At 43.8% G+C, this 27,634-nt stretch overlaps 1 protein-coding gene across 5 annotated transcripts in view; it reads left to right on the top strand.

Moving 5' to 3' along the window:
- Positions 1 to 27,634, top strand: part of ARHGAP8 (Rho GTPase activating protein 8) — a 126,391-nt gene that overhangs the window by 9,355 nt on the left and 89,402 nt on the right. For 3 of the 5 annotated variants that reach the window (XM_040439146.1, XM_040439148.1, XM_040439147.1), the window contains exons 2-4: positions 16,947 to 17,036; positions 17,639 to 17,773; positions 24,907 to 24,994. In XM_040439146.1, coding sequence (XP_040295080.1) covers positions 16,991 to 17,036; positions 17,639 to 17,773; positions 24,907 to 24,994 — 269 coding nt within the window. In that variant the 5' untranslated portion in view covers positions 16,947 to 16,990. Of the gene's footprint in view, positions 1 to 6,076; positions 6,201 to 16,946; positions 17,037 to 17,638; positions 17,774 to 24,906; positions 24,995 to 27,634 lie in introns of those variants that run through there. The other 2 variants (XM_040439145.1, XM_040439144.1) reach the window with 1 other exon arrangement.

Genomic DNA, 27,634 nt, shown 5'->3' with positions numbered 1-27,634 from the left:
TGCCAACAACGGACCAATCAGAGTGGTCCCTTGCCCACGCTCACTCCAATTGGTTAGTCTATGCAGACCAACCAATTGGAGTGCGGTACTGTAAAAATGCTGGTTTCAGGCTGCAATCTCCACTGAAAATGAGTAAGTGCCCCCAGTTCCCTTTATAAAATAAAAGGCCCCCTCATATGTGCCCCAGTGCCGGTCATCAAATAAATCCCCCCTCATGTATGGGCCCCCATTGTCCTCGATCGCCCCGATGTTCCTCCGCTCCTGCTCCTGCTGCCCTGGAGCCGCTGACATCTGCAGAGAGTGTTAGCTGTAATTTACAGCTAACGCTCGTCTCCAACGCCCCAAATCGGTGCTGGCACCGATCTGGGGTGTTTAACCCCGTAGATGCCGCGGTCAGCAGCCGGCATGACATTTGCAAAGAGGAGTTTATGGGGGAGGAATATGAGGCTGGAGGATGAATATGTAAGAGGGGGGCGGATCTATGGAGGAGTGAATAATGTGCAGGAGGCTGAATATGTATGAGGGGGCGGATCTATGGAGGAGTGAATAATGTGCAGGAGGCTGAATATGTATGAGGGGGCGGATCTATGGAGGAGTGAATAATGTGTAGGAGGCTGAATATGTATGAGGGGGCGGATCTATGGAGGAGTGAATAATGTGCAGGAGGCTGAATATGTATGAGGGGGCGGATCTATGGGGGAAGGAGTGAATAATGTGCAGGAGGCTGAATATGTATGAGGGGGCGTATCTATGGAGGAGTAAATAATGTGCAGGAGGCTGACTATGTATGAGGAGGCGGATCTATGGAGGAGTAAATAATGTGCAGGAGGCTGACTATGTATGAGGGGGCGGATCTATGGAGGAGTAAATAATGTGCAGGAGGCTGACTATGTATGAGGGGGCGGATCTATGGAGGAGTAAATAATGTGCAGGAGGCTGACTATGTATGAGGGGGCGGATGCAGGGAGGTGATCTTACACTGTAGAAACCGCCTGCTCCTGAGCTGCACTGGGACACACAATGCTTTGCAGCAGGAAGTGATGGCATACATAAACAGATATGTAAACAGTCTGTTGGGGACTGTAGGAGCAATGCAGCAGTGTCAAAGCTACCTAAAAACATCTTGGGAACATAAACTTGGCTACTAATGGTGAGTGAGCTACTTTTAAAAAAAATGAGTTTGATCCCGGACAACCCCTTTAACCTCTTAAGGACACATGACGTACCGGTACGTCATGATGTCCTGGTACTTAAGGACACATGACGTACCGGTACGTCATGTGTTGTTCCGATCACTGCCGCCCGGCCGGCAGTGATCGGAACAAGGTGCCTGCTCAAATCATTGATCAGGCACCTAGGCTAAATGCACAGGGGGGTCCCGTGACCCCCCCCATGTCGGCGATCGCAACAAACCGCAGGTCAATTCAGACCTGCGGTTTGATGCGCTTTTTGCAGTTTCTGATACCCGCGGTCCCTGACCGCGAGGATCAGAAACTTTATAATGTCCAAAATTGATCTGTATCCCCCCCCCCTGCACCCCTGAGTGATTTTAGCCCGGTGGGAGGTGCAGGGGGAGGGTTGCGGGCGGTGCGGGAGGCGGGCGGTGCGGCAGGCGGGATCGCGATCCCCCGCCCGCCTCCCCTTGAATGATCGTTGGTGGTTAGTGGGTATACCAGGGTGCCAGCACATTGCTGGCACCCTGGTATAAACGGCTGACATCTGCGATGCGATGTCAGCCGTTTAACCCTTTCCATACAGCGGTCCGTACGGACCGCTGTATGGAAAAAGTTAACAGTAAGAGGGAGCTCCCTCCCTCTCCCATCGGGGGGCTGCAGTACCTTTGCAGCCCCCCGATGGGAGAGAGAGAGAGAGCTCCCAGACAGCCCCCAGACAGATCCCCTCCTTACCCTTCCCCGTCTGCGAAGTTCTGAGCAGACGGGGAAGGTTCCCATGGCAACAGGACGCCGTCTCAGGCATCCTGCTGTCCATGGTGCTGAACAGATCTTTTCTAAAGGCAGAGATCTGTTCAGACAAAGTGTAAAATACAGTACAGAACAATATATATTGTACTGTACTGTATTATACAGACATCAGACCCACTGGATCTTCAAGAACCAAGTGGGTCTGGGTAAAAAAAAAGTGAAAAAAAGTGAAAAAAATGTAAAAATCAAAAAACACATTTATCACTGATTAAAAATGAAAAAAATAAAATTCCCTACACATGTTTGGTATCGCCGCGTCCGTAACGACCTGATCTATAAAACGGTCATGTTACTTTACCCGAACGGTGAACGCCATAAAAATAAAAAATAAAAAACTATGATGAAATTTAAATTTTGCCCACCTTACTTCCCAAAAAAGGTAATAAAAGTGATCAAAAAAGTCGCATGTACGCCAAAATTGTAACAATCAAACCGTCATCTCATCCCGCAAAAATCATACCCTACCCAAGATAATCGCCCAAAAACTGAAAAAACTATGGCTCTTAGACTATGGAAACACTAAAACATGATTTTTTTTGTTTCAAAAATGAAATCATTGTGTAAAACTTACATAAATAAAAAAAAGTATACATATTAGGTATCGCCGCGTCCGTATCGACTGGCTCTATAAAAATATCACATGATCTAACCCCTTAGATGACCACCGTAAAAAAATTAAAATAAAAACGGTGTAAAAAAAGCCATTTTTTGTCATCTTACGTCACAAAAAGTGTAATAGCAAGCAATCAAAAAGTCATATGCACCCAAAATAGATGCCAATCAAACCGGCATCTCATCCCGCAAAAATGAGACCCTACTTAAGATAATCGTCCAAAAACCTGAAAAAACTATGGCTCTTAGACTATGGAGACACTAAACATTTTTTTTGTTTTAAAAAATTAATTCATTGTGTAAAACTAATATAAATTAAAAAAATTGTATACATATTAGGTATCGCCGCGTCCGTGACAACTGCTCTATAAAATTACCACATGATATAACCTGTCAGATGAATGTTGTAAATAACAAAAAAAAAACGGTGCCAAAAAACTATTTCTTGTTACCTTGCCGCACAAAAAGTGTAATATAGAGCAACCAAAAATCATATGTACCCTAAACTAGTACCAACAATACTGCCACCCTATCCCGTACTTTCTAAAATGGGGTCACTTTTTTGGAGTTTCTACTCTAGGGGTGCATCAGGGGGGCTTCAAATGGGACATGGTGTCAAAAAAACAGTCCAGCAAAATCTGCCTTCCAAAAACCGTATGGCATTCCTTTCCTCTGCGCCCTGCCGTGTGCCCGTACAGCGGTTTACGACCACATATGGGGTGTTTCTGTAAAACTACAGTATCGGGGCCATAAATAATGATTTTTGTTTGGCTGTTAACCCTTGCTTTGTAACTGGAAAAAAAATATTAAAATGGAAAATCTGCCAAAAAAGTGAAATTTTGAAATTGTATCTCTATTTTCCATTAAATCTTGTGCAACACCTAAAGGGTTAACAAAGTTTGTAAATCAGTTTTGAATACCTTGAGGGGTGTAGTTTCTTAGATGGGGTCACTTTTATGGAGTTATAATCTAGGGGTGCATCAGGGGGGCTTCAAATGGGACATGGTGTCAAAAAACAGTCAGCAATCTCAGCCCCTCAAAAACCAAACGGCGCACCCTTTCACTCTACGCCCTGCTGTTGTGGCGTACAGTAGTTTACCGGCCACATATTGGGTGTTTCTGTAAACAGCAGAGTCAGGGCAATAAAGATACAGTCATGTTTGGCTGTTAACCCTTGCTTTGTTAGTGAAAAAAATGGGTTGTAAAATGGAACATTTAGGCAAAAAATGAATTTCTCAAATTCATCGCCATTTGCCAATAACTTTTGTGCAACACCTAAAGGGTTAACGACATATGTAAAATCAGTTTTGAATACCTTGAGGGGTGTAGTTTCTTAGATGGGGTCACTTTTAGGGAGTTTTTACTCTAGGGGTGCCTTCAGGGGGCTTCAAATGGGACATGGTGTAAATAAAACCAGTCCATAAAATATCAGGCCCTCCAAAAACCAAACGGCGCACCTTTCACTCTACGCCCCGCTGTGTGGCCGTACAGTAGTTTACGGACACATATTGGGTGTTTCTGTAAACGGCAGAGTCAGGGCAATAAAAATCAGTCTTGTTTGGCTGTTAACCCTTGCTTTGTTAGTGGAAAAAATGGGTTAAAATGAAATATTAGACAAAAAAATGAAATTCTCAAATTTCCTCCCCATTTGCCAATAAACTCTTGTGCAACACCTAAAGGGTTAACAACGTATGCAAAATCAGTTTGAATACCTTGAGGGGTGTAGTTTCTTAGATGGGGTCATTTTTGGGTGGTTTCTATTATGCAAGCCTCGCAAAGTGACTTGAGACCTGAACTGGTCCCTAAAAATTGAGTTTTTGTAAATTTCTGAAAATTTCAAGATTTGCTTCTAAACTTCTAAGCCTTATAACATCCCCAAAAAATAAAATATCATTCCCAAAACAATTCAAACATGAAGTAGGACATATGGGGAATGTAAAGTCATCACAATTTTTGGGGGGTATTACTATGTATTACAGAAGTAGAGAAACTGAAACTTTGAAATTTGCAAACCTTTCCAAATTTTTGTTAAATTAGGTATTTTTTGGTGCAAAAAAAAAATTTTTTTTTACTTCATTTTACCAGTGTCATGAAGTACAATATGTGACGAAAAAACAATCTCAGACGGCCTGGATAAGTCAAAGCGTTTTAAAAGTTATCAACACTTAAAGGGACTCTGGTCAGATTTGCAAAAAATGGCCTGGTCCTAAGGTGTAAAAAGGCTGTGTCCTTAAGGGGTTAAGTAATATAGGGGATCTATATTAGGAGGTTATGATGCATTTGTGGATCTCAAAATGGATAAACAAATACTTTGCAAATTATTGCTTCATGCAAGACTCCTTATTTTAAGAAGATGGATTAAAAAAGATCCCCCTCTGTGATAGAGTGGAAGAGGGCGGTTGACCATATTTTTAGGATGGGGAAAATAAATATATGATAATAGGGGTAAAAATGTTTTGTTTCTCAAACTGTGGAATCGCTGGTTGAACAATAATGTTATTTTTTTCTCTCTCTCTCTCTCTCTCTTTGGGTTGGGCTGGGTTGGGGGTGGTTTACAAATATAGGACGAAAATATATAATGTTTTCTGTGAAATTCATATTTTCTTTTATATTATTGAATAATATAAAACTAATTTAATTAAAAAAAAAACTGACATGTAAAATACCAGTCTTTAGTAAATGACCCCATAAAGTTTAATAACTGTATATGGCAAAGTTCAATAACTTTTTATTATACTTTGCTTCTCACAACAGAAGCTGAAAACTCATGCACACGACAGTATGGCTTTTTTCAGTGTTTTGCGGTCCGTTTTTTACGGATCCGTTGTTCCGTTTTTTGTTTTCCGTTTTGCTTTCCCTTTTTCTGTTCCGTTTTTCCGTATTGCCGTATACAGTAACTACATAGAAAAAATTGGGCTGGGCATAACATTTTCAATAGATGGTTCAGCAAAAACGGAACGGATACGGAAGACATATGGATGCATTCCCGTATGTGTTCTGTTTTTTTTGCGGACTCATTGACTTGAATGGAGCCAAGCACCCTGATTTGGCGGACAAGAATAGGACATGTTCTATCTTTTCACGGTACGGAAATACTGAAACGGAATGCACACGGAGACACTTCAGTATTTTTGCTGAACCATTGAAATGAATGGTTCAGTATATGTTCCGCATACTGAACCCAAAAACGGCCAGTATACTGAATGCAAAATACTGTCGCGTGCATGAGCCCTAAGGCCTCGTCAACACTTCCGTTTTTCACAGACATGTGCTGTCTGCATTTTCCACGGGCAGCACACCTACCCATTGTTTTAAATGTGTCTGTTCACACATCAGTAAAAACATCACGGAGACATGCACAACTTTGGTCCGTGATGCGGTCCAAACAAGCTTGTTGAAGTCTATGGGTTCCTGAAAATCACGGACACAACACGGATGGCATCTGTGGTGCATCCTTTTTTCACGAAAGACAGATGGGAAATGCTCTTAAAATAAATTTTCAGCTGAGCAACGTCCGTGGAATACGGATGACACGCGGACACACTGACCATCCATGGATCCTTCACGGACATCTTTACGGATTAAATAAGGAAGCTTTTTTTTCACGTACGCATTACTGAAATGTGAACGAGGCCTAAGGGTGTTCATCGTCCCAGTTACATTGCTTGTTATAGTTTATCAGAGCTGTTTTGTGTAAGCCCTGCTGGCGGGTCTCAATACCCGAAAAAACGCTTCCGTTTTGTCCCCATTCATTGTCAATGGGGACAAAACGTAACTGAACAGAACGGAATGTTCCAAAATGCATTCCGTTACGTTTGGTTGCGTTCTCACACCAGAGAGCAAACCGCATGCTGCGGTTTTCTTTCCGTCATGGGATGTGGAGCAAGACAGATCCGTCATGACCCACAATGCAAGTGAATGGGGACGGATCCGTTTTCTCTGACACAATAGAAAATTGATCCGTCCCCCATTGACTTTTAATGGAGTTCATGACAAATCCGTCTTGGGTGTGTTAAAGATAATACAACCAGATCCGTTCATAATGGATGCAGATGGTTGTATTATCAGTAACGGAAGTGTTTTTGCTGAGCCCTGCCGGATCCAGCAAAAACGCTAGTGTGAAAGTAGCCTTACCTATAGTGGGAGATTTTTCATGAGGAGAATTTTTTAAGTCAGTTTTGCAGAAAATTGTGTTGCAGTAATTTGTATCAAATTTAGGCCTCTTTCACACTTTTTCGTTTTGCGGGCCGTTTTTTGCGTTCCGTATACAGTCCGTATACGGAACCATTCATTTCAATGGTTGCGCAAAAAAACGGAATGTACTCGGTATGCATTCCGTTTCCGTATTTCCGTTTTCCCGTTCCGTTGAAAGATAGAACATGTCCTATTATTGCCCACAAATCACGTTCCGTGGCTCCATTCAAGTCAACGAGTCCGCAAAAAAAAACGGAACACATACGGAAATACATCCATATGTCTTCCGTATCTGTTCCGTTTTTGCGGAACCATCTATTAAAAAAATGTTATGCCCAGCCTAATTTTTTCTATGTAACTACTGTATACTGTATATGCCATACGGAAAAACGGACGGAAACACAAAGAAAACTGAAAAACGGACCGCAAAACACTGAAATAGCCATACGGTAGTGTGAAAGAGGCCTTAGTCTAACACATGTTGCAAATTTATTTTGTGCAAATAAGCTAGAAAGAACACAAATCCCTATGTTGCTTTTTGAAACCAGAATTCTGAAGAGCGGATAAATTATAATGTTACTCAACTAAATGTTTGTTAGAGTCGTATCCAGTCTAGACAATCCTCTGTGGGCGAAACAGCCCAGACTCCAGACTGATACATTTTACCTGCACTGATACATTGTAACAAAAGATTTGTGCTGCATAGGCATTTAAAGGGGTGTTCCAGTACGATCATAGTGGGGAGGAGGTCTGAGAGGGAAAGAATAGCAAGCAGTGGCCTGCCACTGCTGTTCTCCCGCCGCTTCCTCAACACACCAGCAACCAAATGGTAAAAACGGGTATGTACTCACAGCTTATTTTTTCCCTCTCCGACCCCATTTTATTTTAAAATGATCACAACGGAATACCCCTTTAACCCACAGTGTATTATCTAGACTAGATAGAATTGTAGCAAACTGGCGTCAGTAAGAAGTGTTAGGTCTGTGTGGGTTTTCAGCCTCTAGATGTAAATGGGAATGTTCGCATTCACTGTCAGCTAGCAGAGATCTTGAAAACATTGAGGAATTGATTCACAAAGTATATTAGTAAATTGTAAGATTTTTTTTATTTTATTATGCAGTGATTGTTTGATATTGATGAACTATGTCATCAAAAGCTCACCGGTGGTGGCTCAACAACCGACACCCTTGCCAATGAACTGTTTGAGGTTCCCCGAAGCACCGTGGCCTCCTCACTGTTTACCAAGCACAGCGCCATCCATTGGATAGTGGCTGTGCTTGGTATTGCAGCTTAGCCCCATTAACTCGAATAGGACTGAGCTGCACCTAGGCCTTGTGACCGATGAATGTGAAGCGGAGGAGGCTGCGGCGCTCCATCTCTTTAAACAGCTGATCGGTGGCAGTCCCGGGTGTCGGACCCCCACCAATCAGATATTGAGGATAGGTCATCATATTAAACACCTTCAAATCCCAACCCCCATGTACACCTATGGCTAGTTAGTGACATATGATGTTCTGTCATCTGTTTTTAGGTCATACAATAGTAACAACTGAAGCCACCGTGTCAGACTGTGTAGCCTTCAGGCCCGTGGCAGTGAATACTGTTCAATATACCCCAATGAGGCCAGAACTAGAAAATTGTTCTCCTGTCATAACCTGTTTAGCTCCTGTGCATTTCAAGATAGCTGCACCCTAAGGCAATATTGTCAGCATTCAGACTTCATCCATAGACACTAACTAAACACATTATATTAAACTATCATTACCTCCATAACCGACTGCATGCTGTCAGAAAATGAAAATGCAATCACAAACGGCCTAATGATTAACAAAAAGTAGGTGGAGCAGGGAGTGGGGGCTGGGCATGGCTGACCCAGCACATAACCAGGCCAGACTGAACTTACTGTGCACCAAATAGGAGTTGCATTATCTGTACACAGTGCAAATTCCCCCCAGATGTCACAGCCAGGAGAAGGCGAGTTTTTTTTTTGTCTGTGACGCTCTCTGCTGCTATTGGACAGCGCTACAGCCAGGGAGAAGAAGACGCCCACGGAGAAAGACTCAGTCTCCTCCTCATTGCTCCGATGCTAAAATTAGCATACCAGGGGGGACAATACAACGGGGGGCCACAGCGGGGCGAACGGAGCGTCGCCCAGAAAAAATAGTAAGTGCAGTTAGATTCCTGCACTATGCCCTACGTATCCTGATACTTAGTTTATAATGTTTGGACCCATGAAAGGTCCTCTTTAACTCCTTAAGAACCAGGCTCATTTTCACCTTAAAGACCAGGCCATTTTTTGCAAATCTGACCAGTGTCACTTTATGTGGTGATAACTTTAAAACGCTTTGACTTATCCAGGCCATTCTGAGATAGTTTTTTCGTCACATATTGTACTTCATGACACTGGTAAAATGGAGTAAAAAAAAACATTTTTTTTAATAAAAAAAAATACAAAATTTTCTAAAAATTTTGAAAAATTTCCAAGTTTCAATTTCTCTACTACTATAATACATAATAATACCTACAAAAATAGTTATTACTTTACATTCCCCAGTTCAGGTCTGAAGTCACTTTGTGAGGCTTACATAATAGAAACCACCAACAATTACCCCATTCTAGAAACTATACCCCTCAAGGTTTTCAAAACTGATTTTACAAATGTCGTTAACCCTTTAGGTGTTCCACAAGAGTTAATGGCAAATGGGGATAAAATTTCAGAATTTTTGTATTTTTTATTTTTGGCAAATTTTCCATTTTAATCTATTTTTTCCAGTAACAAAGCAAGGGTTAACAGCCAAATAAAACTCAATATTTATTGCCCTGATTCTGTAGTTTGCAGAAACACCCCATATGTGGTTGTAAACTACTGTACAGGCACACGGCAGGGCGCAGAGGGAAAGGAGCACCGTGTTGTTATTGGAAGGCAGATTTTCCTGGACTGATTTATTTACACCATGTCCCATTTGAAGCCCCCCTGATGCACCCCTAGAGTAGAAACTACGGGGGATAAGGTGGCAGTTTTGTTGGGACTATTTTTAGGGTACATATGATTTTTGGTTGCTCTATATTACATTTTTGTGAGGCAAGGTTACCGAAAAAAATAAATTCTGAAATTTCATCTCCATTTGCCATAAACTGCAGAGGAACACCTAAAGGGTTATTAAAGTTTTTAAAATCTGTTTTGAATACCTTGAGGGGTGTAGTTTCTTAGATGGGGTCATTTTTATGGAGTTTCTACTCTAGGGGTGCATCATGGGTTCTTCAAATGGGACATGGTGCCAAAAAAAAAGGCCATCAAAATCTGTCTTCCAGAAACCATACAGCGTTCCTTTCCTTCTGCGCCCTGCCGTTTGGTCATACAGCAGTTTACGACACATATGGGGTGTTTCTGTAAACTGCAGAATCAGGGTAATAAATACCGTGTTTTTTTTTGACTGTGTTCATCTGAGGGGTTAGGTCATGGGGTACTTTTATAGAGCAGATTCTTACGGATGCGGCGATACCTAATATGTCTACTTATTTTAAATTTATTTAGGTTTTACACTATATTATCCTTTTTTAACAAAAAAAAACATTTTAGTATCTGCATAGTCTAAGAGTCAGTTTTTTTTAAACGTTTTTAGCCGATTATCTTAGGTAGGGGCTCCATTTTTGCGTGATGATAGGACGGTTTTATTGGCACTATGTTGGCGGGCATATGACTTTTTGATCGCTTGCTATTACACTTTTTGTGATGTAAGGTGACAAAAAAATACCTTTTTTTTGCACCGTTTTTATTTTATTTTTTTGACCGTGTGCATCCGAGGGGTTAAGTCATGGGGTATTTTTATAGAGCAGATTCTTACGGACGCGACGATACCTAATATGTTTACTTTGTTTATTTATTTATTTTAGTTTTACAAAATAATATTTTTGAACAAATTTTTTTTTTGTTTTAGTGTCTCAAGTCTGAGAACCTTAGTTTTTTTTCCGACTGTCAGTGGCTAAATGGAATAAGAATTGGGGAAGGGGATTATAAATTTAGTACTCCATTGGAGTGTGGTACTCACTGAAGCAACCAATAATGCAGAGGCCCGGATGATTGGGGCACGTGTCACACTGAGTGGTGGTGTCCTTTCTATCCCCCTCCTGTGACACACTCTGCACCTTTTTTGGGTCTGTCCCTTCTTTCCAGGTGGGGGACCACACCTGGAAAGTGTTGGCCAGGGACGATCCGCGCACCTCCAGTTCCTGAGGTACTCCGGCCTGCTCTTTACCGGTCAGAAAAGATCAGGGCCTTGAGGACTGCCTCATAGAACTGGAGGAATTTCCCTGTGTTGCCAGCGCTCCGGGACAGCACAAAAGAGTTGTACAAGGCAACCTGTACCAAGTAGACCGCAACTTTTTTGTACCATGCCTGGGTTTTGCGCATGCCGTTATATGGATTGAGGACTTGATCAGAGAGATCAACTCCTCCCATATACAGATTGTAGTCAACGATACAATCGGGCTTGAAGACCATTGCCGCGGTACCTCACACAGGGACAGGGGTGATGCCGCTACTGTGAATCGTGGACAGTACAAGGACATCCCTCTTGTCCTTATATCTGACCAGCAACAGGTTTCCACTGGTAAGGGCACGGGTCTCACCCCTGGGGATGAATACCTGGAGGGGGTGGGTAGGGAGGCCGCATTGATTTTTCCGCACGGCCCTACAAGCAGACGTGGATCTGGCGGCGAGGGACTGGAACAAGCAGATACTAGTATAAAAGTTATCCACGTACAGGTGGTAACCCTTATCTAGTAGTGGGTGCATAAAGTCCCACACAAGTTTCCCGCTAACACCCAGAGTGGGGGGACATTCTGCGGGTTCAATACGGGAATCTCATCCCTCGTACACATGAAACTTGTAAGTGTACCCTGAGGTACTCTCACAAAGTTTGTACAGCTTCACGCCATACCTCGCCCGCTTAGAGGGAACATACTGGCGGAAAATGAGTCTCCCCTTGAAAGCAATGAGGGACTCGTCAACCGCGACCTCCCTTCCAGGTACATAGGCCTCCAAAAATTTGGCCCCAAAGTGATCGATGACCAGCCTGATTTTGTACAGGCGGTCATAGGCAGGATCACCTTGGGGGGCACATGATGCATTATCTGCATAATGCAGGAATTTCCGGATGGCCTCAAACTGGGTACGTGTCATGGCCATACTGTAAAGTGGGGTCTGGTAGAGGACATTCCCACTCCAGTAATGTCTGACAAAGTTTTTTTTGACTAGGCCCATGTGCAGCACGAGGCCCCAAAATGTCCTCATCTCGGCTGCACTGACCGGAGTCCAGCCACCGGCCCTAGCCAAAAAGGAGCCCGGGTGTTGAGCAATGAACTGTTGGGCAAACAGGTTAGTTTGCTCCACCATCAGATTCACAAAGTGGTCACTGAAAAAAAGACTAAAATAGTAATATTCAGTGAAGCCCACTGTGGGAATCTGGATTCCTGGTTGGCCAACAAAATCAGGAATCACAGGCTCAAAATGCTCTGGGGTACACCATGCAAGTTCACTGGTAGGGGGCTCCGGTGGACTTAACTGGTGGGCCGGAAAACTAGTACGAGCCCCAGAGCTGCTCGTACTAGTGTGGGCCACAGGGTCCCTGGCATGGCGGTCCCTTTGCTTTGCCTGGCGGCATCTCCGCCGCCTTGGGGGCTCATCATCATCGCTAGATGATGAGGAGGACGCGGATGACAAAAGGAAAGTGGGGTCATCCTCGTCCTCACTGGGGCTCTCGGAGTCGGAGGCAAGCTGGGCGTATGCCTCCTTGGCCGAGAACATCCGGCGGGCCATAGGGGAGTGTGTGTTTGTGGAAATCTTTATTTAGTGTGCGTGTGTGTGGGGGCACGTGTGTTCACATACTTATCCCTAAAATGAAAAAAAAATATGAAAAAAAAATAAAAAAAATTCAAACTCGCTGATCAGCTGTTTGAAGCTGATCAGCGGCGGGGTGTGTGATGCGCTAATATGGCCGGACGCTAAGAGTGCCGGACACAGTCAGCGTACGCAGAAAAAAAAATGTGCTTGCGCCCCAAAAAATGTGTGTGGGGGGCCAGGGGGCAAGCTGCAGCACCCCTGGGGGGTCTAGGGTCACACAGCTGTGCTGTGGACCCCAGACACCCAATTAGGGTGATGCAACAATCAAACTTTTTTTTTTTTTTCCCCTAACCTTTCCCTGAATATCCCTGCCTAACCTAACCTGTCCCTAACCTTTCCCTAAGTACCTTTTAGTGCCAGATGGCACTGTGGAGGGTCAGAAGGGGGGTGCTGGGCACAGAAGGGGTGATGGGTCAGGAGATCTGATGCAGGCTCCTCTCTCCTCGCTCCTGGACGCAGAAAGGAGGAGGAGAGGAGAGCTGCAAGTTAAACCTCCCGCCCTGCAGCCAATCAGAAGCGATCCTGAGAGGTGATGTCACCATCACCTCTCAGGATCGCAGGATGGTGATTGGTGGTGTATTATCACACCACCGATCACCATCCTGTTTCGGGTTATCCGGGTCACTTGAGACCCGAATAACCCGGAAACGCAGCAAACCGCAGGTCTGAATTGACTTGCGGTTTGCCCTGATCGCCGATACGGTGGGGGGGAAGCCGTCACAGGACCCCCCCGTGCATTGTCCCAGGGTGCCTGCTGATTGATTTCAGCAGGCACCCAGTTCCGGTACGTCATGTGTCCTTAAGTACCAGGACATCATGACGTACCGGAACGTCATATGTCCCTTAGAGGTTAAGCATACTTGGTGTGTCACATTTCATAGAAGTATAACATAACATTACAGGACAGTACATTACCGAACAATTACAGGTACCCCTGTGCTCTGGGGTACTGCAATTGCAGTACTGTCACGTGGCATGATTTCTTTTGTCTTTCCTCAACAAACAACATTAGCATGATGCCAGTGATAAACCCCCAGGGGCCATTCATCTGTTACTCTCTGCCATATCCACTCCTCTACGTGCCCGGTATAATGGAAATAAAATGTAATACACCCCGATAAGTCCCTGGCGAGTATTATACTATAATTAGAAGCTACGGAGGCGATACAAGAGGCCTTTGTCCGGGAACATGTCAGGTTAATTTAATTAAAACTCCAGCCGCCTCTAACGAAATCTCTCCGCTGGTATAAGGTTCAAAGCGTTTAATCCCCAGAGCCAGAATTTTCTATTTGAGTGTTAATTTAGTAGCGCACAATCCAACCACTCATTAATGCTTTGTACAGTCTGCAAATTAAACAGAAAATAGATTAGCCAGTTGGTGTTTTTGCATAAAATTCAAATCATTATTTGTTGACAAAATAAATAGCAGTGATAAGTGGCGCACAAAGGTGCAGAAGCCACTTGGCTAAGATACAGCACTGCGAAACCCCATTCATAATAATCTTAGTTGTCACAGAAAATAAATTTGGGTAAGAATTTAAATTTCATCTTAATATGTCTCACTGTAAATTCCAAATATACAGTAGTTCCCTGTTCTCAGCCATTTCATGTTGTGGAGAGGCTGAATATAGTGTTCCTCAAAGGGATGACTCGCATGGAATCCTAAAACATCCCTCCACCACATGATCACTACTAGTGTCACAAACAATTATGAAGAAAACAAAGTGCACCCTCTTTAAATTCTATGGTTTAAGCTATCTAGACATAATATAAAACCATCTGGTCCCAAGAAGGTCTTAAAATTGGGTAAATTATACAACCTCGGATGGCCAACAACACATAACAGATTTATTCAACAAAAATTCAGCCTTTTTGTAATTGTATGATCATGAACTTGAACATTTTACATGCGGCGAGCCAGGTAGAGCGTCTGCTGCACACCCTGGTATAGGGGTTGCTGCCTGGTGGTAGTTGGTGTGTCTTAATGGTTTTTGGGTGCTGGGCAAGAGAGGCGGTGCGATGGCCAGCAAATGGCGGAGTCAATACCAGGCCAGTTGGTATCAATAAAATAGTCTCTCTTTACTAGGATTTCAGGATAGGAGTAGTAGTACATCCGACTATAACAAGGCACAGTTCCAAGACATATAATACAGTGCAATCCTTCCCCCAATAGCATCATATATACAGCAGCAATGATGGAGGTTTGATTTAAGTATAAATCAGAATAGGAACCTGCGCTGATTCTGATACGAGCAAGGGTTTGGAGTGGTCGGTGGATATATGAGAGAGGGGATATTCACATTAATGTTCAAAGTGATTACCTTCTTTGACAGGCAATGTGTCCGTGGAGTGTTCTTCTTGTTAGATCAGAGAAGTTGGTATCCAGGTAACTTCAGGCTCAACCTCTAGCGTAGGTGGTGCTCCGGCCGGCAGCGAATCACTCACGCGAGGGAACTCCAGTTGAAGTCCGGGAACTTGGCGTGTGACGTCACCGCACTGTGTATGGAAGCCTTCAGGGGACAAAATCAATCCGACGCGTTTCTGAGCCAGTTGGGCTCCTTCGTCGGATTGATTTTGTCCCCTGAAGGCTTCCATACACAGTGCGGTGACGTCACACGCCAAGTTCCCGGACTTCAACCGTGGCAGCGAACCTAGCAGCAATTCACTGACTGATACGTAGTGTTGAGTGAGTTCGGGAGCGCGGGTGGGCTTGTATATATTCTACAATGATGGAGGTTGTAGTACTCTTTCTCTCAAGTCTCTCAACAGAACCATAGGCAGGCAATGAGGTTCTGGTTAATTGTTTCTGAAGTTTCCAGTCTGAGGAGTGCAGGTATAAGATATGGCAAGCCAAACAGTCTCCAAGTGTGAAAGGTTGCGTTAGCAATGTTCCCTCTCACCGCAGTAAGGTCTTCCATAATGTGCATAATACCGTACCTTGCTGACTGACTATAATGCACGACCTTGTCAATTCTGTAACTTCTGATTTCTTTCTCTCACAATCACTTTTGATGATAAAGTAGCTTCTTTGGCCATAGAAGTCTCAGAGATGAAGATTCCCTGAGCTCCCTGCACAACCTTTTTAGCCTTTTATTGTCCATACAATACTATTAGGTACACAAATATAAAAAATCACAACATTTCAATTAGAAATATAACATTACATCAGTTAACCTCTCGCAGTGGCCACGTTCTGGAGTGCTGCACTTAGACGTAGCACTTTTTTGCTATTTGCATTGCACTGTGTGACCTTGAGGTGAATTTGCTGGGACGTCAACTGCTGGGAAAGTTGCCAACTGTTTTGAATGTGTTCCACTTCACTTGTGAATAATCTTTCTCATTGTAGAATGATGGACTTCAAATTGTTTGGGAATGGCCTTATATAAGTTAGAACCCTTCTCAAATTGATAGGTATTACTGGGGTCTTTCCTTCTTAGCAGTGTGTTAACACACACCTGAATACTCCAGACCAGCAAACTGCCAAAACTCCTGCTTTTCTAGAGGTGCTCACACTTGCTGATGATCAATGCCTCTGCATTTTGGCCTAGATTTTATTACATATAGTAAATAATGCACACAGTATAATCTGTTATATGTTGCTGTTTAGGTTGTATTTACCTAGTTCTAAGACCATCTAAGAACCCAATGTTTTTTTTTTATTATGTCCTGATATGTAAAATAGAATTCAAAGAAGGTGTACTTTGTTTTTCTCATGACTACATTTCCAGTGCTGAGAACTTACTTGCATAGATGGGATTGATATGAGCAGCTCGCCTTATAATGCTTCTGTGCTGTTATAAGCTGCATCACTTTAAACTACTAGTGGTATCCTATGTGTTATAATAAAGAGGTATTATAACCAAAAACAATTATTTATCCACTGGATAGCTGATAATTGTCAGGGTTCGACTACTAGGACCCTAATGGATTGTTAGAATGGGGAACCTTGGTCCACCTTCCCTTTTCATTACACAACAAGGAGTTGGAGTAGTGCTGTGGTCAAGCATGCTAGAAAGGCGTTGCTTCGGAGCACCATAAATGTCTAATTCGTGTGCACTTATCCTTCTACAGTTATTGTATCAAGGGGTGTTGTAGGTAACAAAGCTAAATGTGTATTTATTTCAAAAGGGTTACATGAAATTACAATAAAAAATTTACAAAGTTGCAATGACAGATACAGCCTATGGACCAAACTGGTGCAAGTTTATTGCTACATAAATCGTTAAAAATACAAATCTTAGTCTATTCTTTTTCAGGTTACGCAACAAAGCGCCCATCAGAGTGTTTTCACATTTTCAACATGCAAAATCTACCTTCTATAGACTTTGAACAGTTAGCGGAGATTGGTATGTATGGTAACTGGATCCCAGTAAAGGTTCCATATCATATGGGGTACTCCTTTCTGCTTGTCCTGACATTGCAGTAATGGCTACCAACAGCCACCACTAGTGGAGCTTATTACCTACAGATTTACAGACCTGTATACATTCATATGATCTTAGCTTCCCCTAGTGGTGGCTGCATGCAGCCAGAATTTTATCATTTATGAACTCATAAAAAGAAAACTTCTCTACATCTATATTATGTAATTAACGAGTACAGAATTTTGAGCTTGAACAAGGACTGGTGAAGATGATCTTTGATAAAGGTGTAGCACATTTGGCAGAGCTTTCAGTAGGTGATAGGGACCCTATAATTTCTGTGTACATTACTGATCTTCTCAGTGGAGAGGAGGACATGCATGGAATATTAATTCAATTAAATGAACTGAGGATTGGGTCATTCTTGGAATCAGTGTGGATCCTAGCTGCCAGATCCCCAGAGATCTGTCTTTTGCATGCCTGACGGACATGTCATACTTTTGGCGACTTGACTGATTGGAGAAGGTGTAATGAGTGTAGGGTAAATCATGATCTGATTTTGTCTTTGTTTCGGAATGTTCTTGTAGAGCTTCAGAAGGATGAGGAGGAACAGGCACAGCTGATTGGTGATACAGTGGATGACCCCACCTGCGAAGCTAATGATGTCAGTAAAAGTCACCCATATTATGACATCGCCCGCCATGGTATCATCCACGTTGCTGGTGAGTCCTGACAGGTACCACACTTCATGTATCATAATGAGAGATGAGCGAATTTTTCAAAAATTCGATTCGGCCGGTTCGCTAAAGCTTCTGAAAAATTTTGGTTCAATCCAAATTTATTTGCGGCGATTTGCGTTAAAAAATGGCTTTTTCCTGGCTGCAGAGATCCTTTATAGTGGTGTAGAACACTGTGCCTTGCAGTAACACGCATAGGGAGTCTGCTGTGGTAGTGAAATAATACTCTGAGTCAGTATGACATGCAGATGACAGGCGTCGCTCTTAGAATCACTGCACACTTCACTTATTTGGGCAGTCACGGTGCCAAAACTGACCAAATAACTCAAGTGTGAACTCAGCCTTACAGGTCGATGTTAGCGCCAAGAAGAAATGCACTCAGTGTCTACAGAACCTGTTCCCTGAACTTGCAAATCGTTTTTTATCACAATGAAGTCTTTCCTAGCACTGTCCCTAGCGCCTGCTGCCGTCTCTCCCTGCACTAAGTACACTGGAAAATGGCTGAATCCAAGATGGCTGAGGCTATTTATAGGGCTGTGACATCATAGGGCTGGCTGGCTGCTGATTGGCTGCATGCATGGCATTATGGGTGATCCTGCCTTCCTAGAGTTCCTTACTCCATCTCCTCACACGTGCAGCAGCCATTTTAGGAAAAAATTTGATTCTTTACCACAAAGCGTGAGGAAATTTGGATTCGGTGCGAATCAAATTTTTCCTGAAATTCGGATCGAATTCCACTTCGTCAACTTCGATTCGCTCATCTCTAATATTAATCTCTGATTTGCAAAATGTTTGATTTTCAAGTATCTCACAATTGATAACCTGGGCAGATTCCAAGGCCCACTGGATGTTGGGAACCCAGTTAGATTTGGGTTAACATACCTTATGCTTGGTAAGCCAAAGCTGGGCTAGTCAGCCAACCCACTGTGACAGTAAGTGCCCTCCGTTTTATAGACTCTGCTAATGCTAACTATTATGTCTACAGTGAGCTTCTGCCTATGTCCCACGGGAAACAAGAGGTAGTCCGAAGTCATAGAGGTGACTGTTAATGTCAGGAAAATAAGTTAAAAATAAAATGTCAAGGCTGCCCATGGGTTGTGTTTGGTATTGCAGGTCAGCTCCACTGAAGTGAATAGCGTTAAGCTGCAATACAACACACAACCCGTCGATCGGTGTGGCACTGTTTGTAAAAGAAAGTAGCTATGTTTTCCTAAGGCATCATGCACATGGCCGTTCCGTGCATTGGGGACCGCGATTTGAGATCCCCAATGCACGGGCAACATCCGTGTGGCGGCCGGGACGGATCAAGACCCATTCAACTTGAATAGGTTTGTGATCCGTCCGCACCGCAAAAAAATAGATTTTTTGTGGTGCGGAGGCACGGACAGAAACACCATGGAAGCACTCCGTAGTGTTTCCGTGGGGTTCCGTGCCTCGGTTCCGCACTGCAGCTCCGGATTGCGGACCCACTCATGAGTCCTAACCCTGTAAGACCCCTCACACTATTTAGAATCTGGTGGGGTTGATCATGCCGAATGCTGCAGCTTGTTCCTTGGTGCTCCAAGTGCTGATTTGCATAAAGATAAAAGTGGTCATTTCTCCACAACCATGCAAGCTACAAAGGAAAGAAAGGTATTGATTTCTTCAGCATGATCAACCCTACCCTACTTAGGCTATATGTCTGGTTTAATAGGGTTGATCATGCTGACAAGTGGTTTTTTACATTTTCCCCAGCAATAACAATTACATTTAGCCTTGGGTGTTAAATCACATGCACAGAGTCCACTCTATTCATTTTTTGCTCTTCACATTTTTAGTACATGTATTCAGCTTCCTGCAAGAGAAAACTTCACTCGAGCTTGGGAGTGGTGATTAATTCACTAGACAATCACTAGACACAGATGCTGACAGTAACTCCTTCCCTATCCTAGACCGCCAGAGATGCTGACATGAACACCTTACTACCCTGGACGACCAGGGACCCTGATATTAACCACCTTCATCACACTAGACCACCAGGGATGCTGACATTCACCCCCTAGATAACGAACAATGTTAGGGTTATTAGATAATGAAAAGGCTTTGTGTGAAGCTACAAACCCAAAAGTTCACTCCCTGTTACCTGGCTGATATTTTTTGGCAGTAATGTTGGCAACCCTACTCAAATGGACAGTTGCTAACAAGTGAAAGGTTGTAGTTGACAGAAATATGATGGCACAGCCAGGACCACTCAAATTTCAATGTAAGGCTTTATGCACACGGTAGTTGTTTGGGTCCGCATCCGAGCCGCCGTTTTTGCGGCTCGGATGAGGACCCATTCACTTCAATGGGGCCGCAGAAGATGCTCTGTTCCATGGCACCGCAAGTGGTCCGTTTTGCACACAAGAATAGGCATTTCTACAATGGGCCGGACCGCAAAAAAAAGAATGGCCGTGTGCATGAGGCCTAAGGTTAAAGGATAACTGTCTGATTTTTTTTTTTTTTGAGTATTGGATTGTGGTGATTAATATCACCTTGGTGGCCCTATTTCAACTTTTCACTGTGTATCCAATTACCCCTTAATTCCACACTTTTGTTCCCTGTACTGCCTACTTTTACCTGTGCTTAAAATAGGGTTGCTAGGCATGGTCCGTCTATCTGTTGATAGACAGAGCACGCTGCGTGCAAGGTCACATTACTGACAGCCAGGGACTGTAAGTAAATAATTAAAGACAGGTCCTCCCCAGCAGCTGATAACAGTGCCTGGGCTGTGTGCACTTCTCCCTGTCCCTGCGCTTGGCAGACGCTCCCTCACTAAGCAGAGCTGGAGAATGCAGAGTTGGAGCAGCGCACACCAGGGAAGGGAGATCTGCCATCTGCTCAGTGTATAAATGAAAGCAACATGTGGTAAGAGGACCCCTTTGTGCTGAAGGAGATTAACCCTTTAGGGGGGGAAGGCTCTGGTTACTGACACTTTTGGGGGCTATTGTTACTGGCTAGTGAGGGCAGGCGGGATGAGCCTCAGGGTGAGGGCAGTGGCGGCAATCTTAACGGAATAGTGAAATTGCAGTTTTATGCAGACTGGTTGCTAAGGGCTGAATCTTATTAAATATGGGGTAAGTCAGTCTAATAGTAACTCATTCTGGAATATCATGTTATTAGTAACTACATATATGAAAATTGAAATTAGGGTCTAAATGTGACAGTTATCCTTTAAGTTTTCCTCACTTCTTCTTCTTCTTCATATGTTTCTTGGGACGGAGGTTCCCAGAAAAATAGTTGAATCTATGGTAACAAAATAATATGGGAATTGTAAAATGTCTTCCTACATTTAGCCCAGTGCAGTGTGCGATCTTCCTATGCCTTCACTGCTGTGCACATCTCCCATGAATGTTTGAGTTGTATCCTGCTGGATTAACTGCCTCTTACATGTAATGTAATCCAAACAAGCATTCCTCTCTGGTAATGGGTTTTTAAAGCTAATTAGATTTTTCCTTTTAGAAGCGCTCAGATCAAAGCCCAGGAACCTGCGTTAAACCACACACACACAAAAAAAAAGTTTGATTTCATTAACCTGTTTTCTGCTGTGATGACAGTGGTCTCCAGAATAGACATTACAATGACAGTAGGTGTGGACGAGCAGTGGTGGCAAATTGGACAAGAACCCTGAGTTCTCAAGGTTTAGAACCCCAAAAGTAACGTAAGATTGGAGCATGTTTTTTAGATACAGGATGGTTGTTTTATTTGGGCGCTGAGCGGTGTTGTGTATGCTAACTACGTTGTAGTGTTTGGTCGGCGCTATATGAAAGCGTTAGGCTGGTTTCACACCGGTGTTGCGGAAAAAGGGTGCGGGTGCGTTGCAGGAACATGCACGATTTTTCCACGTGAGTGCAAAACATTGAAATGCGTTTTGCACTCGTGTGAGAAAAATCGCGCATGTTTGGTACCCAAACCCGAACTTCTTCACAGAAGTTCGGGCTTGGGATCGGTGTTCTGTAGATTGTATTATTTTCCCTTATAACATGGTTATAAGGGAAAATAATAGCATTCTGAATACAGAATGCATAGTAAAATAGCGCTGGAGGGGTTAAAAAAATAAAAAATAATTTAACTCACCTTAATCCACTTGCTCGCGCAGCCCGGCATCTCTTCTGTCTTTATCTTACCTGTGTGCAGGAAAAGGACCTGTGGTGACATCACTCCGGTCATCACATGGTCTGTCACATGATCTTTTACCATGGTGATGGATCATGAGATGACCGGAGTGACATCACCACAGGTCCTTTTCCTGCACACAGCTAAGATGAAGACAGAAGAGAAGCCGGGCTGCGCGAGCAAGTGGATTAAGGTGAGTTAAATAATTATTATTTTTAACCCCTCCAGCGCTATTTTACTATGCATTCTGTTTTCGGAGTGCTATAATTTTCCCTTACCATGTTATAAGGCAAAATAATAATGATCGGGTCTCCATCCCGATCGTCTCCTAGCAACCGTGCGTGAAAATCGCACCGCATCCGCACTTGCTTGCGGATGCTTGCGATTTTCACGCAGCCCCATTCACTTCTATGGGGCCTGCGTTGCGTGAAAAATGCAGAATATAGAACATGCTGCGATTTTCACGCAACGTACAAGTGATGCGTGAAAATCACCGCTCGTGTGCACAGCCCCATAGAAATGAATGGGTCAGGATTCAGTGCGGGTGCAATGCGTTCAACTCACGCATCGCATCCGCGCGGAATACTCGCCCGTGTGAAAGGGGCCCTAGAGTACTTTCACACTAGCGTTAGAGGAATCCATCAGGATGTTCCGTTGCCGGAACTGCCTGCCGGATCCGGAAATCCATGTGCAAATTGATACCATTTGTTTCCGGATCCGTTTGACAAATGCATTGAAATACTGGATCCGTCTCTCCGGTGTCATTCGGAAAAACGGATCCGGTATTAATTTTTTTCACATTTTTAAAGGAATGCACAGACCGGAAAACCGGATTCATTTTTCTGGAACACTTGGTACCGGATCCGGCATTAATACATTTCAATGGAAATGAATGCCGGATCCGGCATTCTGGCAAGTGTTCCGGCCAAATACCATAAAAGGGACTGAACTGAAGACATCCTGATGCATACTGAATGGATTGCTTTTCATTCAGAATGCATTAGGACAAAACCGAAGCGGTTTTTTTCCGGTATTAAACTCAATACTGGAAAACTTTAACGCTAGTGTGAAAGTGCAGTACGCAGCCCTGCAGGGTGAGGCGAATGTGAGGTCACGGTTAATAGGCAGAACGAGGGTTGCTCTTGGTACTCACAGTTTTTATATACCCTGGGCAGGCGTACAGCAGTGATGGAGAGGCTGGCACATGGATCCTCTGGGGCACTCTGTGTATAAGGGACCAGGCCAGGTGATAGGTGAGGTGCCCTGGGTGTTGCAGTTTTAATGTGCCGGTGGCAAGATCCCTTTAAGTTTGTGACGCCAGTGCCGGTAACGGTGGCACACCGTTTTCTTGTAGTAATAATTGAGGAACACACGTTGCAGTGAACCAAAACTTCCTTTTACTGAACAGTTCAACTGTTTACAGTCTTTGGTCAGTTCCACATGTAAAAGGTTGTGACAGGCAGGCTTTATATAACACGGCAGGCAATGTTCTTGCAAGATACTCAGAGAGTTAAACACTTACAGATCAGGCTGCACTTTCTCAGAATCCTGTCTGACTTTCTCCAAGGCCCGTATGCCCTATTGCTGGCTTTATCCTTGGGTAGGGAAAACTTCCTCTGGTATATGTCTCCTTGCTGTAAATATATCCTTCTGCCCTTCAGCTCTCTCTGTTTGGCTGGAATCAACTTGGCTCTGCACTGTACTTTTATAGAAACTTAGTTTCTCAGGAGGCAGACTCTTCCCCTGAAGGCAAACTAGAAGCCTGGGCTATCTAGCTGCATGTCAGACGCTGCTCCTCAGCTACTCTCTGGCTAAGGTGCACAATTGGCTTCTAAACACTCAAACCCCTCCCTGAACAGGACCTGACTATATATACTAGGGGGTTCCCTAGCTCCCTCTACTGCCTACGAGGAGCAACTACACCCCTAACAGCCCTGTTACATAGGAGATAACATAAATAACATGACAATATACATTAAAATGCAATATAAAATACAATGACCATGTTCCAAAGGAGGTGGAGAACAACGTGACCCAATTGACCCTTACGTAGTGGGACACTACAAAAGTACCCTAATTCGGACATTGTATTATTTAGGCATGTTGGGGGAGATTTATCAAACTGGTGTAAAGTAGAACTGGTTTAGTTGCCCTAGCTCCTTTGGAAAATGAAAGGTGGAATCTGATTGGTTGCTTTTCGGCAACTAGACCAGTTCTACTTTACACCAGTTTGATAACTCTTCCCCGGTATGTTGATATTATTTGTGCACAGAATGGCAGTATTGTGTGTGAACTATATGGTAGTGTTAGGTGGGCACTATATGTCAGTATTAGGCCTCATGCACACGGCCGTTGTTTTGTTTTTGTCTTTTTGTTTTGTTTTGGCGGCTCGAATGCGGACCCATTCACTTCAATGGGGCCGCAAAAGATGCGGATAGCACTCGGTGTGCTGTCCGCAACCGTTGCTCCGTTCCGTGGCTTCGCAAAAAAATATAACATGTCCTATTCTTGTCCGCGCTTTGCGGACAAGAATAGGCAGATATATTAAAGGCTGTCCGTGCCGTTCCACAATTTGCAGACCGCAAAACACACAACGGTCGGGTGCATGTGGCCTTATTCAGATACTGTATTACTTAGGCATGGTATGGTGATATTATTTTTGCACAGATTGGCAGTATTGTGTGTGAACTACTGTATATGGTATTGTTAGGTGGGCACTATATGTCAGGATTATTCAGATACAGAAGGGTAGTATTGTGTGCACTTTATTGGCAGTGTTCAGCGCTATGATTCCAAGTGGAGAAAAACACTCTAGAAATAATGTATTGTATTTGGGTACAGTATACACCTTATGCCTTGGAGGGGAGACATCTGATTACAGTATAGTTCAGTTATTACACCACAAGATACACGCCTGAATTGCTGGTAACTTTATGTAACTGGTAACTGCAGTATATGACGCTATGATATATTTTGCCTTCCAGGAGATGACCACTCGGGAAGAAAAGTGATCACTTTCAGTTGCTGCCGTCTCCCTCCTTGTCATGAGATTGATCATGTCCGACTCCTGGAGTAAGTCATAGCATTTATACAACAGGCAATGTTATCCTACAGCACTAGATTAGGGGATTAGTGCCACAGTGGTGGCAATTAGAGATGAGCGAAGTATTAAAAGGTTCGATTCGGCTGCTTCGGCGGAAAAGTTTGCTTCCTGACAAGCTACTTTGTCACGAAGTGCATTTCATTGTAAGTAGTGGGCGCAATGACCCCATCATTGTACCCCTCAGATGCCGCGTTCATAGCTGATCGTGGCATCTGAAAGTAATAATACAGTGTAGGGCCCCTTTCACACGGGCGAGTATTCCGCGCGGATGCGATGCGTGAGTTGAACGCATTGCACCCGCACTGAATACCGACCCATTCATTTCTATGGGGCTGTTCAGATGAGCGTTGATTTTCACGCATCACTTATGCGTTGCGTGAAAATCGCAGCATGCTCTATATTCTGCGTTTTTCACGCAACGCAGGCCCCATAGAATTGAATGGGGTTGCGTGAAAATCGCAAGCATCCACAAGCAAGTGCAGATGTGGTGCGATTTTCACGCACGGTTGCTAGGAGACGATCGGGATGGAGACCCGATCATTATTATTTTCCCTTATAACATGGTTATAAGGGAAAATAATAATACAGAATGCAAAGTAAAATAGGGCTGGAGGGGTTAAAGAAAAATAAATAATAATTTAACTCACCTTAGTCCACTTGATCGCGTAGCCGGCATCTCCTTTGTTGAATAGGACCTGTGGTGAGCATTAAATACAGTTACAGGACCTTTGATGACGTCACTCCGGTCATCACATGGTACGTCACATGATCTTTTACCATGGTGACGTACCATGTGATGACCAGAGTGACGTCATCAAAGGTCCTGGAATGAATGCTCACCACAGGTCCTGTTCAGCACAGAAGGAGACAGACGAGATGCCGGCAGCGCCAGCAAGTGGATTAAGGCGAGTTTTTAACCCCTCCAGCGCTGTTTTACTATGCATTCTGTATTCAGAATGCTATTATTTTCCCTTATAACCATGTTATAAGGGAAAATAATTCAATCTACAGAACACCGATCCCAAGCCCGAACTTCTGTGAAGAAGTTCGGGTTTGGGTACCAAACATGTGCGATTTTTCTCACGCGAGTGCAAAACGCATTACAATGTTTTGCACTGGCGCGGAAAAATCGTGGGTGTTCCCGTAACGCACCCACACATTTTCCCGCAACGCTGGTGTGAAAGAGGCCTAAAATTGAAAAAAAAAAAAAGATACCCAACTTCAATCAAGATGGCGGTGGCCGACTCTTTGTGCTCAAATGGAGGAGGTAAGTATGTTTGTTTTTTTTTACAACCATTTAGGTCAAATCGATTTACTACCATGAAGCACAAGGAAATTTGGCTTCTCGGCGAATCAATTTTTCGCTGAAATTCAGATTGGATTCACTCAACACTAGTGGCGATGGGCATAGGCTTCATAAGTACTTACAACAGACTCCATATAGGAAAATATTCCCTGGATGAGTTGTCAGAGATGTGCTACATGACAGCCCAGCGATTTAGCGGTATAAAAAGCTGGCATAGGCTGTATATTAGAAGAAGAGGCACATCATTCCACCTGAACCCAATTTCATATCCCTTTTACAGAATTCAGAGTTAATCAAGGGGGGGGAATGGCTAAAAAGAGAGTTTTCTGCTATGTAGGACCCGAAAAGTCTATGCATTACATAGACAACCTATTTTGAAGGGAATTGTGTAATGCCTCATTTCACCTGTGGAGGCACTGCAGGAGAATTGAACACTTGCTGCCAGGTTCCACTGCAGATGACAGCAATTATATACCATTTTATAATCAATCCAGTAAGACTGGACTGCACAAAACATGCAAGGATAGGGCAGTGAGAAATGCTATTAGCTTGTCAATGGGTTGTATAGAAATAAAATAAAAAAAGTCTGCTTTCTTCTAAAAACATCACCACAGGTGTCCATGGGTTGCATGTGTTATTGATACTCCGGTCTGTTCATGTAAATGGAGTCTGAGCGGCAATACCACACACAACCAGTAGTCATGTGCTGAGTCGTTTATGGCGGATAGCAATGCCTTTAAGGCCTCATGCACACGACCGTGCCGTTTTTTTGCGGTCCGAAAATCACAGATCCACAAAAAACGGAAGCCGCCCGTGTTCCTTCCGCAATTTGCGGAGCGGAACGGGTGGCCCATTGTAGAAATGCCTATTCTTGTCCGCAAAACGGACAAGAATAGGACATGTTATATTTTTGGGCGGGGCCACGGAACGGACGGAGTGCTGTCCGCATCTTTTGCAGCCCCATTGAAGTGAATGGGTCCGCATCCAAACCGCAAAAACTGCGGCTCGGATGTTGTCACGGCTGAGGATGGGGGAAACCCTCAGTCGTGCGATGCCAGAAGATGGTAGGTCGCTACTTGGCCAGGACCACAGAATTAGGGAGCAGGTCACCTCCTTTCGCATCCCTAATCTGACCCTGACTCCTAGCTGCATGAGCCGACCTTGATGGTAGAAGGGCTCATGCTCCGGAACCTCGGATCCCTACTAACCCTCCGCAGATCCCTGAGCTAGGAGCTGGGTAGACAGCCCGTTCCTCCTGGACGCGGAGAAACAGGAGTCTAAAGTGGCCAAGCTGCAAGGAGAT

The sequence above is a fragment of the Bufo bufo genome, chromosome 1 (assembly GCF_905171765.1).
Source record: "Bufo bufo chromosome 1, aBufBuf1.1, whole genome shotgun sequence".
NCBI lineage: Eukaryota > Metazoa > Chordata > Amphibia > Anura > Bufonidae > Bufo > Bufo bufo.
Note: the sequence above shows the minus strand (reverse complement) of the source record. Positions and strands in the feature narration are given on the sequence as shown.